General features: G+C 38.4%; 1 protein-coding gene across 1 annotated transcript in view; it reads left to right on the forward strand.

Moving 5' to 3' along the window:
- The first annotated feature begins 8,018 nt into the window (after window positions 1-8,018).
- Window positions 8,019-15,799, forward strand: part of DNM1L (dynamin 1-like) — a 32,300-nt gene continuing 24,519 nt past the window's right edge. Inside the window, exons 1-2 of the mRNA XM_009889905.1 lie at window positions 8,019-8,096; window positions 12,123-12,270. Coding sequence (XP_009888207.1) covers window positions 8,019-8,096; window positions 12,123-12,270 — 226 coding nt within the window. The remainder of the gene's footprint in view (window positions 8,097-12,122; window positions 12,271-15,799) is intronic.

A 15,799-nucleotide genomic window follows, 5' to 3' on the forward strand; every position in this document is an offset into this window, starting at 1 on the left:
CCTCGGCTGCCCGCGTCCCGTGTCCCCGTCCCCCTGCGTTCCCTCCCCAGGCTGCTCTGGCAACCCACCATTTGCCATGGGAGTGCCTCTTCTACCGCCCTCCCTCCTCTGCGCGCTTCTCGGTAGCGGTTTGAACGGCCGAGGAGCTGTGGAAGGCTACCGGGAGGGCCTGTCCCCCTCCATCCTCCCCCCCCTCTCATAGTCACGCATCGCCCCTCACACTTGGGAGTGTGGGTGGCACCGCCCGCCGCCGGCGGGCCCGTTGCCGGCACTGTGACCGCCATCGCTAGTCGGTGGCTTCCGTTTTCTGACAGCCGCCGTGAAGTGGGGGGCTGAGTAGAAGGGATGTGGTAGCGGAACGGCATCTTGCAGGCGTGGATCGTTTTTCCTTTCTGCGAGTTGTCCTGCTGTTTGGACCGCTTTGTCTTAGCTGATGAAGGTGAGCGGCGAAGCCAGCCTTTGTTGGCTGCAACAGTTACAACGTGTGGGTCTCCGCCTGATAATGCAGCTGCTGGGCTCGAAGATAGCTCACACCCTTTCAGATCTATTCAAATGGGATGCTGTTCTTCAGCAAAACTTTTGGCAGCAGAACATGCATGACCAGAACTGTAGCAGTTATAAAGGAATTGAAAATGAAATGTTAAACACAACTAAACCTTGATGTTAATGGCTCTTTTTGTTTCTGTGAAATTAACAGTGTGTACTGAATGTGTGATCTTACTTGACAATAGCATGCCTACCTAAGACAGTAATACCAACTACTCTGCAGTCAGGAATTTCATTATATGACTTAAAACATGAGCTGTTTGTTTAAAGCTTGTACATTGCTTGAAGCATGGAATAGGTCTGCTCAAAGCCAACTACAGTGTCGAACTGGTTGAGGCAACCAGCTGTCATTCTGTTTTACCAATATAAAGCAGATAGGTTAATTGACTTTATATCAGCCACTTTACGAAATAGATCTAAAGTACTTGAATTGGGTGGGAGAGGCTTCACACTGATAAGCTATATTGGGTACTTGCTATTTTTGTGGCTGACAGGAGTCCATCACTTAATGAAGACATTTAATCTCCTTTACATTAAAAATTATACAAGCCAGCAGGTTTTTTGTTTGAGGTTTTTGGTTTAGTTGAGTTCTACAACAGAAAGTGCAAGGCAGAGGTGTGGCATTTTTCTATGTAAAATTAATAAAGGGTTTTTTTTGTTTCACTCTATGAAATGCGTTGAAGTGGCTTTTTTTTTATTATCACCCCTTTAAGCAGCTTTGTCCTACTTAACTTTTCTTAAGTGTGTACAGTAGACAGTGAGAGTTAAGCCAGTATTGATATGCATTTGACTTCAGTAGTCTACCCATCAGTATTAATATCCATTCACTGCTGTATTCGGTATATTCGCAAAAACCCTTGAATTAGTATGATATTTCTTAGCATGCCAAAACAAAGTCCTTTATAGACTTCAGGCAAATATATAGCAAAATGTCTAGCAAGCTGTATCTTGTTTTTTTTTGTTTTGTTTTTAGTCAGGGTTGTGGGAAGAAATAATTGTCTTTACTGACATGGTAGTTCTGTAGATTGTTATTTTATGCAATTAGTCTTAAAATAATTTAAAGAAAATTTTATTATTTTATTAATTTGAATTTAGTTGATTGTAGACTGCATTTCTGGAGATGTCTCAAATAAGGCCTTAGAGCTGCTGGTAGCTTGCTTCCATGTTTTTTTGAAATGTGCCTTGAAACAATCTTACTTGAGATATTTTTGGTTAAGTGCTGTGTGGCCTTTAAGTTTGTTCACACAGTTGTTTTGTTTGTAGCCTACTGGCATATGCAGTTTTCAGTTCTTTGAATATTCATAAACAATTCTGAATTTCGCACCTGTTTTTCTTTGTAGGAAACAAAGGCTACCAGTTAAGATTTCTGTAACTCTCTGTTAATTGATTTATGCTTTTTTTTGCTTCCAGTTTGCCTGTTGCTTTTCTTAAATGATCTTTTTACGTATTCAGCAAGAAGAAAAATGCTTTTTAGAGTGGTTTTTGCTAAGTAGTTTTTGCTGTTTATTTTTCTCACCTGTCTTCTGTGTCTCTTCTTTACCCTTTTACTGTTTTGTGCTTCTGTCTTTCTTCAGTTCTCATTTCTTTCTACTTCTGTGCATCAAGTTAATTCTTTCTTTTCTGGAGTATGTAGAACTAGAAGCTGCTTATAATCCTTCATTTAGTTTTGAACGTTTTCTGTTTCCAATGTCTCCTTTGTCCTTCCTCTGTAGTTTTGGGATTCATTTCCTATCATCCTTATGTTTCGAGCAGTTGAAGTGTCTTAATTTTTCCTCTTTCTCAATGGATTTTGGTACTAATTACAAAATATTTCTTAGTAAATTTTACACATCTAGATGGCCTCTCACACTTCTTCTGGTGGTGTTTCTGTGACTCAGTCATATGAAAATTCCTCCTTATTCTCCACATAAATAGCATGTAAGTTATTTCTGTATCCCAGTACAGTGTCTATTAAGAAAACTGAAGACTGCTGCTGATAGAACTTAGAGGACACCCTCAGACTGCCAGCTTTTCATCACTATTTCAGGGTTTTTTTTTTCCATTCCCAAATAGGTGTTCTATTTTTTTCCCTGATTCAGTATTTTGGTTCCATTTTTAGAACTGTATTACTGACGTGAGGGGAAAAAAAATAGTCAAGGTTCGGAATACTATATTAACAATATTTGTTCAATAATTAATACCCAACCTTCTGGTGTGTTTTGCACAAATGGTTTGTGATCTGTACTTGTAAGGGATAACAAGGTGGTATTGAGGTATCTCGACTAAACACATTAAAACTATAATAAAAAGAGGCAAGGGGAAGAAAAGTTTAGTTAGTTATGGCCTTTTGTATATTAAGGGCACATAGATGCTATCATAAAAGTGAAATGCTTATGCTATGAAAGTGGCCATGAGTTTTAGAATAAGTTGAAAAAAAGCAAATAACAATCTCTGCCTAGAGATGTGTAAAAAGGAATTGCCTTTATTTTTTTCAGGTCATTAATTCTTGGAATTTGTTTTGGGTTTCTAGAAGTCATTGACCTAGTTATATACCAACTTCAGTGGCAGCTTTTTAGCAAAGTTCTTCCAATACTGACATTATAAAAAATGGTTGTGGGCTTTATTTGCACTTGGTAGTGTTGATTCTAGAGGAGACATCATTGTGAATTTCATTAGTTGCTAGATCAATTTCACCATGACTTTTTAAATGACTTTTCAGGTGTATGTTTATGTAGTATTTTTGTTCAATCTTCAGTTAATGCTGATTTGGGATTGTAAGAGCTGTTTTATTAGCCTCAGTGATTGGCTCACATATGAGCATTGCATTTATTTTTTTTTGCTGTTTGGAATAAGTACCAGCATATGAGCATTACATTTATTTCTTTTTTTTGCTGTTTGGAATAAGTACCACGTTTGTGTTTCAACACTAAACCAATTTTTGTTGCCAAGGAGGAAGGTTTCTTGATCTGAGGTAACAGCCTGAGCATTTGAATATGTGTAACTGTATATTTTGTTAGGCTAAACAGTCAGGATGGTAATTTGCCTGTGAAGAAGTTGACAGTAATGGGAAGCTAATGTATGGTCCAGGCTGCTAGGATGAAGAGAAGAATCCAGTGGAAGCTGTATCAAATCGTCCGGTTTGAGAGAGACTGGCATTGTGTTCTTAAACTTCAGATGCTCTACAGAGCATCTGTGACCTTGTCAGGGAAGGTCAGGGGAACAGAAACTTATGCCACTTCAGCTGATTTAGTTTATTCAATGTTTCCTACATTGTGTTGGCAAAAAGCCAGTTCTAGGTGATGGCAACTCCACCTTGTACCAAGCAACCAGGAAAACCCCATGCCAAGCTCAACTCAGGAATGTCTTCCTCCCTCATCTCTTGTTGGGGGTGTGTGTGGTGTTTTGTGTTGTTTTGGGTTGGTTTTGTTGTTGTTGTTGTTGTTTTGGGTTTTGTTTTTTGTTTTGGTTTGTTTGTTACCTTTTTCCTCCAGGGATCTTTCCTGGGATTTCAAGCAGATGCAAAAAGACATTTTTATCTAATTTGTAAAAGGGGATGTAACTAGAACATAGCTTCAGTGCTGCCTGTGCTGGCTGGAGAGAGCTTGTTTTTTCTCAGAAATGTTTTGCAAACTTCCTGTTTTGGCTTTTTGTTTGTTTTAATATCTGGCATTCACTGTATCTGGTTTTGGGCATAGCTGTTTTCCTTTTTGCCATCCCTTCCTCTTGTCAAATCATGCCTTGACTGTTCTGGTGTCTGTTTCAGACAAGCAGCAAAGTGAGGCTGACATTAATTAGCTGTTTACCTTTACGAGGCATAATATCAATTTTGCTGCTAAAGTTAAATAGTGCAAAAAACATTTGGCATTGTGCTGTTTCTTATCTCTGGTGGACTCTCACAGTTTCTGAACAGCTATACTTCTTAGGTCCTGAAGGCTTGTATGATCAGAAGGATGGCATTTTTACTGTGTCTATGTGCAGACTTTATATGAATTAAAATAAAATTATAGGTCTAATAACTGTGATCATGCCTTTAGTCTCTACAGATTTTTAATATGAACGCAATATTAAGCATCTTTTAAATGAAGATACTGATTCTACTATTTGCAAACGCCAAGTTATTTTAGAAGAGTGGAGAGAATACACAGTTGGAGAAGGATGTGAATGAAGTGGGGTTTCTGTTTGTCTGCCCCCCCCATTAGTTTTGTATGCTTGCTGCCAGGGTCCTGTTCATCTTGTGTTTGGCAACTTTTTTTCTTGGAAAACCTGTATTTTTAATTAGAACAGATGGATCTTTTATCTTGTCCACAGGGGACAGTGAAAGGAAATGTGTTTTCAGGAAAATGAAGGGGAAGAGTATTAAAGCAGAATCTGGAGAGAAAATGGCTGTATAGTTCTTGGAAGAGATTTGTTCATATAGTAGCCAGAAGGTTGACTGGCTTATTCTTTTAAAAAAAAAATTAAAAATCTCTGTTTAGAACTTTTAAAATTTGAAGATATAAATTGGTTTTGATTCATTTTACTGATAATGAATATAGTAGTATAAGCAATATTATTTAAGGTCAGTCTATATGGCTTTGAAATGTGGAACTTCAAATACCACAGTTGCATGATCTAACGCAGAGAAGTTCTGTACTGGTTGTTTCAAATTACATGAGGTATTTTTTCTTAAGTGAATTATTGGAGGACTTTGGGAATTGATGTATTGAGAAAGAATATATCTGCTAATCTTTTATCTGTTTGCTGTTGTTTGGCACGTATCTACATTTAGATATGGTGTAAATACAAGATTCCTGAAGAATTTAGACTGAGCTGTGCAAATTCTCGCTTTCTTTACGACTTGTACCTAACCTGTCTTTTGTGGATGAAGTTCCTGTGGATTCCAGTTTCTTCATGACTGATTCAGGAAAGTTCTCTATTCAAAGTGAATGGGAAAAGGCCTGCAGGAACAACAATCTCGGAATCCAGGAAAGATCTTTCACAGAGGAAATGTATTTTGCAACAGCCAGCAGTGCATTTTGCTGGTTTCACTGCTTTCTCAAGTTGGGATCAGCCTGTTAGCTCTTCTGTGTCTTTCTAGAAGTATAATTTTGTTTCAAAGAGTGTCTTACAGTAATTCATCGGGCCTGCTTATAACTTCAAAATTCTCTTCTGATTAGTAAATACATTTTTAAACTTGTTGGCTGTCTGGAATCAGCCTTGCTTGGGGTGTCCCTAGTTCACATAGGAAAATTTTGCCATAATAGCTATTCCAACCAAAGCAGTTCCCTTGTGGAACTGCTCTGGGATTGCATGTGCGCTGACTTTTTACTTTAGAATAATTCATGTTTGCAAAACAAGGAAAGAAAAAAGATCTTGCTGCTCTTTAGTTATAGCATGCTGAACTCTTCCTGGATAGCTACTGAAGCGAACTGCTTTTCAAAGCACCCGTCTGGGTAATAGTCCTGTGGATAAGATCCCAGCAAAAATGCATTAGCAATAATAAAATTAAAATTTAGTAAACTACACATGTATGTACTGCTAAGAGTATGATGTGAGCAGCAGGACTTTTCTAATTCTTGTATAATAGAAACTGCAAAATTGCCACCATTCTGCCTCGGGTGTCAAAGTAGATGCATTGCTTTTCTTAAGAGAATTCTTCAGGAATTGTTATGTCACACTGAGAAATCTCTCCTACTTTGCAGTTCCTTACTGTCATTCTCAAATGTCTGTTATTGTTGTGCCACTGAAAAAGTCATAGGTGGTGTGGGTTAGGCCGGACTGGCCACTGACACAAATTACAGATGCTGTCCTCCACCTCTCTCTCCAAGGAGAGAAGGGAGACAGAGAAAGAGATTTATGAGTTTAGAAGAAACCAAACTAATGAAATATTACAAAATAAAAAGAAAATAATGAAATATATACAATATATACAAAACCGGTATTGACCTCCCAGGATGATGATCATGTCACCGGCGGACACTGGGCAAGTCCCAGCGACAGGTGGGAACTGAATTCTGGATCTGGATTCGGAAACACACAGATTGGGATCAAAGGCAGACAAATAGACGGAGTCCTCCTTGAACACCAGCCATTGAAGAAAGAGGGCTGACCCTTTGATCCCTCAGTTTTTATACTCAGCATGAGGTAGATGAGATGGAATACCCTGTTGGTCAGTTTGGGGTCACCTGTCCTGTCCGCTCGTCCCCACAGGTGGGACCCCACTATGGTTTTCTGCTTCCGACCCTTCAATGGAGCAAATAACAAAGTGAGCTGCCCTCGGGTGTTACAGCAATAAGTATAAGCAAGAGCCTCTCTACATACCATGCCCTGGCATAAACTAGAAACAATCAGGCCTTATTTCTCTGAGTGCAAGCTGTGTCTCCAGAATATGCTGTTAAATTCAGAGAGTTCAGTTAGTTAGAGGAGGCTTAGCTGCAAAGTAAAGTTACTGAACAGAAAATCGGTTCTGTTTTACCTCGAACCAGGGCAATAGGGAATACTAATATTACTGCCTCTTTATTTTCTTGTGCTGTCCTGCAGTAAATCTGTATCGTGTTGAGGGAGTTCTTTGCAGTTTTTTCCCTATTTGATCAGATAATAAAAAATTTATCAGTTTGTCCTGTCAAAAGCAATTAAGAAAGTTTACACCTCTTTCAACCAATTTTCTTGTTGGAAGTTCCCCAGTAGTTTATTGGATGTGTTTCCTTATAAAGATTTTTTTCCACAGATGATTTATTTCTCATTGGCTCCACGAAGCGATTATGAAGTCTAAAGATAGACAGAAGGAAGGCAGCAGATTCTTGTAAGATGACTTGAAATTTGTTGCAGCCCATACAAGTCCATTATCATTCTAATAATACTTGAAGTATGCAACAATCTGAGCAAATGACTGTAAAAAATTTCATGTTTCTTTTGCCTTAGTGAGACTCCAGGCGAGTCTTGTGTTTATTGCCTTCTTGTTGCATGGACTTCATAAGAATATGAACAGACTTTGGTTTATTTACTGGGCTAATTGGTGGGATCCAGTGAGTTACAGGACAAGAGACCTGGTCTGCCCTTAAGCACAGCCTCATTGGAGCACAAAACAGTAGTCCATACAAATGCTCTGGAAAATGAGTAGACATGTAAGGAGGGCAGTGTGGAGGGTACTCATGACTGAGCATCAACGCAGAAGACTCATGCAGGAGGTAAAGTGAGGACAGGCTTGCTCAAGGATGTTAAAAATACTGCCTTCACATGCAGAGATGGTATTAAAAAAGCCAACATTCCACTAGAGTTGAAACTGGTAAGGAACATCAAAGACAAGAAGAAGAACTTCCAGAACTGCATCAGCAGTTAAAGAGGAAAAAAGAGAAACGTGGGAAATAGGGGCTTGCTGCTGACTGTGACAGTTGATTTAATGACAGTGACTATGGACACAGCTGAGGCACTTGGTGCTTTCTTTGCCTTGGTCTTCACCAGCAGGTCTTGTAGGCCTTTGTGCTTATAGATGGGGCTCAACGTGGAAGGTAACTATGAATAGCGGAAGAGGATTGGATCAGGGTTCTCTTCTGGATATGGACAAGGCATCTTTGCATGCTGCTGAGTATAAGGTGCAAGTCTTCTAAAATTAGGACTGCTAATGAGGACTTGGACAATAAATAAGAATGCCAGTGAAGTAAATATTTGGGATGAATGCGGATGGTTGTTCGTAGGGTTACTTCAAAATTTTCAATACGGAGTCGCTTCCATTTTGCTTGTCAACAACCCTGAAGTGTTTTTGAAGGTAACATCTCCTGCTGTTAACGAAGCTAGAAAATTATAAAGTCATGCACTGCTGTCTGCTGCTTCTGAATTCCTGAAAAATGTGGTTAGTAATACAGCAGGTTGCAAACTGAATTTTCTCGTAAGAATTAGCGTAATGGATGGGAGCAAATGCGTTTTGATACTTAAGTAGTGCACACAGTTGAAATATGCAAGGACAAGTAAAGAAGAAATGAAGGCTAGGGAGGCAGAAGCAAGATCATTAGGACTGTTAAAGAGTAGAGATGCTGGCTTTTTGTAGTGGATGACAGTCTTACAGATTTCAGCTTTTTAATTTGTGAGAGTAAGTGCACGATCGTTTCACTGTTATTCTGCATTTCATCCTTGATTGTTTTAGATTAATCTGAAGATGATGTTGACGATGATAAAAGAACTGTTAAGAAGACAGTGAGAAAGCTGTTAAGATCTACATTATATATACTGTCAGTGTGTATTGAAATAAAATATTTAGCTCCCTGTGTGCAACATCTCTTCTTACCTACTTCCGGGAAAAATGGTTTTATCATCCATCAGGCTTGGGCACGTATCTGTGAGACTGATGATGGTTAACAGAGCAGAGTGTTAAACACTCAGCAATGGAAGTTTGACACAACAGTTAAAGAAGCAACAGAGCAAGATGTTCCTGAATTTGCCCATCTTTTCTGAGCAATCTGTATAAAGTTCCTCTGAATATCACAGCTTATAGGTATTTCAAATTAGGATCAGGTATTAGGGTCCAGAGGAAAACCTGACTGATCTAGTACAAAAGGTTAGAATTTGTTAATGCTTTTCTGGACCTGTCATGAAATGAGTTTATGAATTTCAGTCTGTGCTTACAGTCGTGGCGAGTATTCCGATGAGATGACAAAACAAGCATGATGATGCTGCAGACTTATTTCTAAAAATTCTGTGGTACCTTTGGTGATCAGTATTAGTCTCTGTCTACAGCTGTTGTATGAAGGACTGGCTGAACTGAATTTGTATTCTGAACCAGCCCATATCCCTCATTTCCCCCACCAGCAGAAAAAGATCAGCTTTGTGTTTACTGCTTTCCTTACTGAGTTCCCAGACAATTCTTGGTAATGGATGTGTATGGGGCCCAGATTAAGGAGTGCGTCATTAGATAATGTATTATGTTCCAAGAACAGATTGCTCTAATACGGGAACGTAATGCAATTTGAAACAAATTTCCTGATGTGTAGAGTAGTGTAGCATCTCATCTAATGTATGATTTCACATTTGTAAAGGATCTAGATCATTCCAAAGATGACTGTGGGAGTGGTGTAAGACATAGTGTTTTAGTTCCATACGTAGTTTGGTGTGTGCCCATCTCAGCTTCCTGCAATGCCAGTCTTTTGGAAAGACCAAACAATGAGCAGTAATGTGCAGCAACTTGTCCCATGGGTTTTGGTTTCCTGTCTTGATGAGGTTCTTGATAAGGACTTCAGCTATTTATTTCTATTCTTTCTTTACTTGGATTATGTGTTCAGGAGATGCCACTTCACCTAAGTCTCACCTCCAGCCCTTTGAGACTCGGTGATCACTCTACCCATGTGTAAGAAATCTTGCTCAAGAGATGTCAAAAATATTTTTAATAAATGAAACGCTGGTGGTTTTGTTGTGTTTTTCCCAATGCAGCTGATGAACCTTTATCATGTCTCATCTTTTAAAACAGGTGGAATATCTGGTCAAAATTATGAAGTTTGTTAAGAAGTGGTTTGTTGTTCGTCATTCTGAAATTTATGGGTTTTTTTTTTCACATTCTGCAATATCAGTAATTTTTCAGAAGTGTGCTACAACAGGAGCGCTCTCAGGGAGGCTTCCAGAGCTAGTTCATGCTTTGGCCAAATTGTTCTTCAGTTACTCTTTGGTGAGATTTCAGTGCCCAATGTCCTGTCATAAGCTCCTTGCATGGAAGTGCCCAACACTGACTGGAGAAGGTCAGCTGAAGAAGAAAATTACTAATTACTTTTTAAGGGAGTCTTTTGGAGCAACAAATCTTAATAAAGCTATCCTTCTGTTTCCTGTGACCATGTCTTTCTCCTTATTTTTTCTAGACAGTTGACGTCAGTGCTGTCAAATTTGACTTAGATTTACTTTGAAAATTGTACACAATCTGCGTTGCTTTGTTATTCACCTATTGAGACAAATGACATTGTTGATAAAACAGCATTTGCTAGAAGAAAAGAAGGCTTTCATTTGTTGTCATTGCCCAAGTTTTCTATGGATTTGGCCTTGTATTTTAATATTTCCTTCGTGCTTCTGCATAGAAGTCCTATTTTAATAGGTTCTAATGCTTTCACATAGTTTGTTCCTGTCTTGTCTTACTGCATTAGTAGAAACGGGCTGTCTCATAGTGCTGTGTTGCTTGATCTCTGCTGATCTATTTTTCGTTTTTGGAAAAGTAACCTAAGGTGTCACTAAATGCATGATATTTAAAAGATAGTCAACATTGCTTTCATTTCATATTATGCTAGGTTACGTTCTCATTTTATGATTTACTTCGTCTTGAATCTGTTCTTTCAGAACTGGTAAGCTGAATCGAGGTTGTATAGCAGTAATGCACATTCTAGCTGTCAGAAGCATCTGTTGGTTTGTTGAGGGTTTTTTGTTGTTTTGTTTTGATTTTTCTTTTAAGAGAATTGTTTGGTAGTAACATTAATATAGGAACATTTTGTAGCTGCGGCAATGATTGTCAGAGCAAGTTTTCTCATGGCATGCCCATGTTGACTTTCCAGCTGCAGAAAACTTGAAGAGTTTAATGCATTTCAGTTAAAAAGACAAAAACTTGTTGGTCAGACCTCCAAAGTATTATGTTAACACGTCCGGGTCTGTTGTTTATTGTTATTTTTATCATGGTGGTAGTCTTGAATCACTTTTAAAACCTGTGTGTTCACAGCTGCTTATTGAACCATTTAGCCCAATTCTGCCTTTTATCCAGAAGTGCTTTAGGTGAACATTTTACATGTAGACTCTCAAAGTAAATTTGTAATTTCACAGCCTTTAAGTATTTAACAACTTTTTACAGTTTTTTGTTACGTAGACAGATGTTTGCAGTCAATGCAGTTGGAAATACTTACAAATACATAGATACATATACACCGAGAGAGTGGGAGAAACAGCATAAAACAACATTGGTTTGTGTATTTAGAGTATAAAACAATGTCTGCACTTCCAAAGCTGATATAATATATTATACCAACACCACCCCCACCCCCCCCCAAAACCTGAAAGGAATCTAGGATTGTAATAGCTTAATGAACTCAAGTTTAGACAGTTAATATCTCTTTATATAACACTTCTGTTAGTATTAACATGTCCAGCCTATGTTAATACTAACAGAAAGTTAAATTCCTTAGTCTACAGAGTAAAGTATAACTGCAAGATGTTAGAAAATTACATAGTAGAAGACATAGGATTTCCTTCTGAGCATTATAAAGAAAAATCCTTTTTTCTTTTCCAAAAATGTTTCTGGAAAGATTAATATTTGGGGTAGAAAATGTTAAATAGAATATTAATTTTTCTGAAACCTATTATGAGTTTAATTTAGCCTTAAGAGATAGATAATACATCTATCTACATGGCTTTTAAGTGTCCCAAGCAGGTTTAGACAGTTACTGGTTTATAGCAGTCTTGAGTCCTTTAGTGCCTATGCAGTGTGATGCCGCTGTGTTAGATGCAGTGATATCAGATCACTATCAGATACTCCTTTGAGCACTGTATAGCAGAGGACAGAATAGAGCACTGTTTGCAGGAGTGATGACAGTAAGCTAAAACTAAAATATGACAGCATTTTGATGTTTAAGAAAATCATGTAGCTGTATTCCAATTTTCAGAGCAGTGGAAAGAGTTCTGTGTTGGAAAGTCTTGTCGGGAGGGATCTGCTCCCACGAGGTACTGGAGTTGTCACCCGGAGACCCCTTATTCTGCAGCTGGTGCACGTTTCCCCAGAGGATGGTCGGAAAACAGCTGGAGATGAAAATGGTAAGTGTGATCCAAGATTGTGTTTTGCTTACTAGGAAAGAGACTTAGAATTTCTTTCTTGTTCGTTTGACTGCAAAATCGGTTGTTGTAATCTTAAAACTTGAGTGTGCTTTTTAAAATTTACATGGAAGAAAACACAGGTGTTGTTACATCTCTTCTGTCCGCTTAGCAAGTGTCATGAAGTCAAAATCTTTTGCATATTAAAAATATCTTTAATGGTTTAAGCTTTCCTGTTTGTTCTTAGGAAATGCTTTTGAGAAAAGCAAGCTAAAGAAAGCATTCCAGTTATGATAATGATTGTCTACAGTGTAGAGAACATGATTTTCTTGTGTGTGTTTTTCTTCCCCTCCTCTTTTGCTGTACAAAAAAGGTTTTTCCTTGAGTATGTGACTTTTTAGAAGGTTAGGAAATAGAGAAGTTCTGCATAGAGCAGAAGGAAGAGAAATGAAAACAAACTACTAGTAGATGCAAATGCAATTTAATGGGCACATTCTGTAGCTCACAGATGCTACCTTACTGGCCTGCACTGAGCGATTCCAAGCACATCAGGAGCAACACTTTAAATGTTGTGAAACTGTCTAGTTTGGAGCTTGTCTCTTCTGTAGTGTTTCTATATTATGCTCCAGCAGATGAGGAAAGTAATCTCAATTGTCCCTTGGAAGTTTAAATGCTCAATCTATACTAACTAGTGCTCTTGATCTTATGGAAGAGCAGCAGGGGCATATCCTCCTTCTGATCGTAAGATAAATCTTAGCTTTTTGATGTAGTCAATAAAAAGTACACAGGCTTCTGATGAAGTGATAAACTTGAGGCTATAATTACTAATTTTCATTGTGTCCAAACTTTTTGGAATTTATTTCTAGCAATAGTCAGGCAAGGTATCAGAAGTTCTTTACAGTGTTTGTTTTCATGTAGTACTTATAGCCTTTGGTTTCTGAAGAAGAGTTACTAATATTGTGCAGTTCAAAAGGTTTAAACTCCAATTTTCATTATTGCCACAAGCAGAGAACACCATTTGGGTTTATAACAATTAAGAACTTTTAGTGAGAGATTGTAGGACAATTCAGGTTGGAAATGGTATCAGGAGGTCTCTAGTCCAACCTCCTCCTCAAAAAAGGGCCAACTCTGAACTCAAGACCGGGTTGCTCGGGGCTTTATCCAGTTGGGTCTTGAAAGCCTCTAAGGGCGGAGAATTCAGAGAGTCTCTGGGCAACCTTTTAGAGATGGCATATTTGATCTCTTCAAATATGGTTTTGTATTACATGCATTGTGTAGTGTATAGTTTCTAGTACTTTTCAGAATGCTTTGATTCTGAGGTGTAGGATAAAATATGATTTTGTTCTGTTCTGCAACTTTACAAGTATGAAAGATGGGTTTTGTAATTAGCGTATTCTGAGTCAAGGCAGAGCCTTTCTGCTGTAAGTTGCATTTGATCTGGGGATTCAGATTTTAAATTTAAAATCGGGTAATGATACTATTGCATAAGGGTATTGGGCTAAATTAGTATTTATAAGGCCCATTTAGATCTTTGGGGAAGAAAAAAAAAACAATGTGTAAGATGTACATGTTATCTCTTCTTGATGTTCCTTTGAGAGAGATGTGGGCTTGTTTGGTAAGAAAAGGCAAACCTTTATGACTTAATAGTTGCATTTGAAATGTCTTTCCTCCCTCCAAAATTCAGGAAAATCATGGTCTAAATGTCTTTGTCACTGGTCTGGTGTAGTGTATGTACAGATTGTGGTGTTACATCTGAGAAGATGGTATCAAGTAGCTTGGAAAGAAAAAAGATGGCAACCTTTATCCTGGCTATGCTGTCTCACATTGTAATAAGGCACTACACTATTACAGGTCATATTTTTGCTTGTTATGAGGTGGATGTTGAGGTAGGGTTGAATAGGTGTTTGGGATTTCTCAGAGGGAGATCTATCTATAGTTTTGCAGAAAAAGGATTTTCTCCAGATGAGGGGTTTCTTCTTTACAAATTGAATATTGGACAAGAGAATATCAGTCTTGTCATGCTGCTTTCTGAATGTGTTGGTAGTGAACACTGTGTGCAGAGATGCTTTTATGCAACTGCCTCTTTGTTTTGTGACTTCTGTTTTGTAATTTGTCACCCTTATCCATCTTAATGCTCACTCTAGATATGTACTAGTATGACACGTAAATACATCCATTTAAAAGTAGTACTAGTCTGTGGTTCTTACAAGCTTAAATTTTATCTCCGAGTGTTTGTCCAGAAAGCTTCCCTGTTTCTAACACAAAGCACTTTAGATTGCTGTGGTATTTGTTTAAGCATGGACAGTTGCCTTGTATTTATGACTATAAAGGAAAGAATTTGCTTAATTTTGACGTCTTCTGATGCATGCGAGCTGCCAAAGATATCAGCTCATATCAATTTAGGATTTTTGCTTGGTTGGTTTGGGTTTTTTTAGTTTTGTTTTTTGGATTTTTAATATTTTTTTAATTGGATTCTCAGGAGTACATTGGGAAGGATCGTTGAGAAAGAATTGCAGCTAGACATTTGAACTTTTGATTCTAATGTGCAACATTAAAGATCATCTCTGCTGTTCCTCAAAGTCACTGATGAGATATGTGATACCCTTGTACCGTGGTCACTGCAATAAATCAAGATAGTCAGAAAATAGCAGAGATATGGATTTTCCATTAAATGTGAAGAAGTTTTGTGTTTTTATAACATTGCAGACTGATTTGTATGTTCTAGAGATGTGTGTTGTTTGGTGTGAAGGAAATGTTCTCATAATGCTTTTGCTGTTTATTGTTAGCCTCCAGTGATTCAGCACATATGGTGTGTTTGATGTGGTGATACCACACTATGGTGTTCTCTTATCAAATTGCAAGTGAAGCAGCGTTTATGAGAGAACCGGGCCTGGTCTCGTGAATTATTAAATTGGTCTTACAGCTAAGACCTATTCTGGTACCTTATCCATTTGTTAGGAAATAGAAAAGAGGAGGGAACATACAAATGGTCAGTTAGTAAATCTTTATAGATTCTTCTTTTTGTCCAAGATAGGAAGCTGAACACTGTTCAAATTCTAAACAGAATTTATATGAAACACAGGAATAATTCATAGAGTCATAGAATGGTTTAGGTTGAAAGGGACCTTGAAGATCATCTAGTTCCAAACCCCCGTCGTAGACAGGGACACCTCCCACTAGACCAGGTTGCTCAAAGCCCCATCCAGCCTGGCCTTGAACGCCTCCAGGGATGGAGCTTCCACAGCTTCCTTGGGCAACCTGTTCCAGTGTCTCACCACCCTCCCAGTAAAGAATTTCTTCCCAATATCTAATCTAAATCTACCCTCTTCCAGTTTAAGGCCATTCCCCCTCGTCCTGTCACTACATGCCCTTGTAAAAAGTCCTTCCCCATCTTTCCTGTAGGCCCCTTTTAGGTACTGGAAGGCTGCTATAAGGTCTCACCAGAGCCTTCTCTTCTGCAGGCGGAACAGCCCCAACTCTCTCAACCTGTCCTCATAGGAGAGGTGCTCCAGCCCTCGGATCATCTTTGTGT

This window comes from Charadrius vociferus, unplaced genomic scaffold (genome assembly GCF_000708025.1).
Source record: "Charadrius vociferus isolate BGI_N301 unplaced genomic scaffold, ASM70802v2 scaffold1228, whole genome shotgun sequence".
Lineage (NCBI taxonomy): Eukaryota > Metazoa > Chordata > Aves > Charadriiformes > Charadriidae > Charadrius > Charadrius vociferus.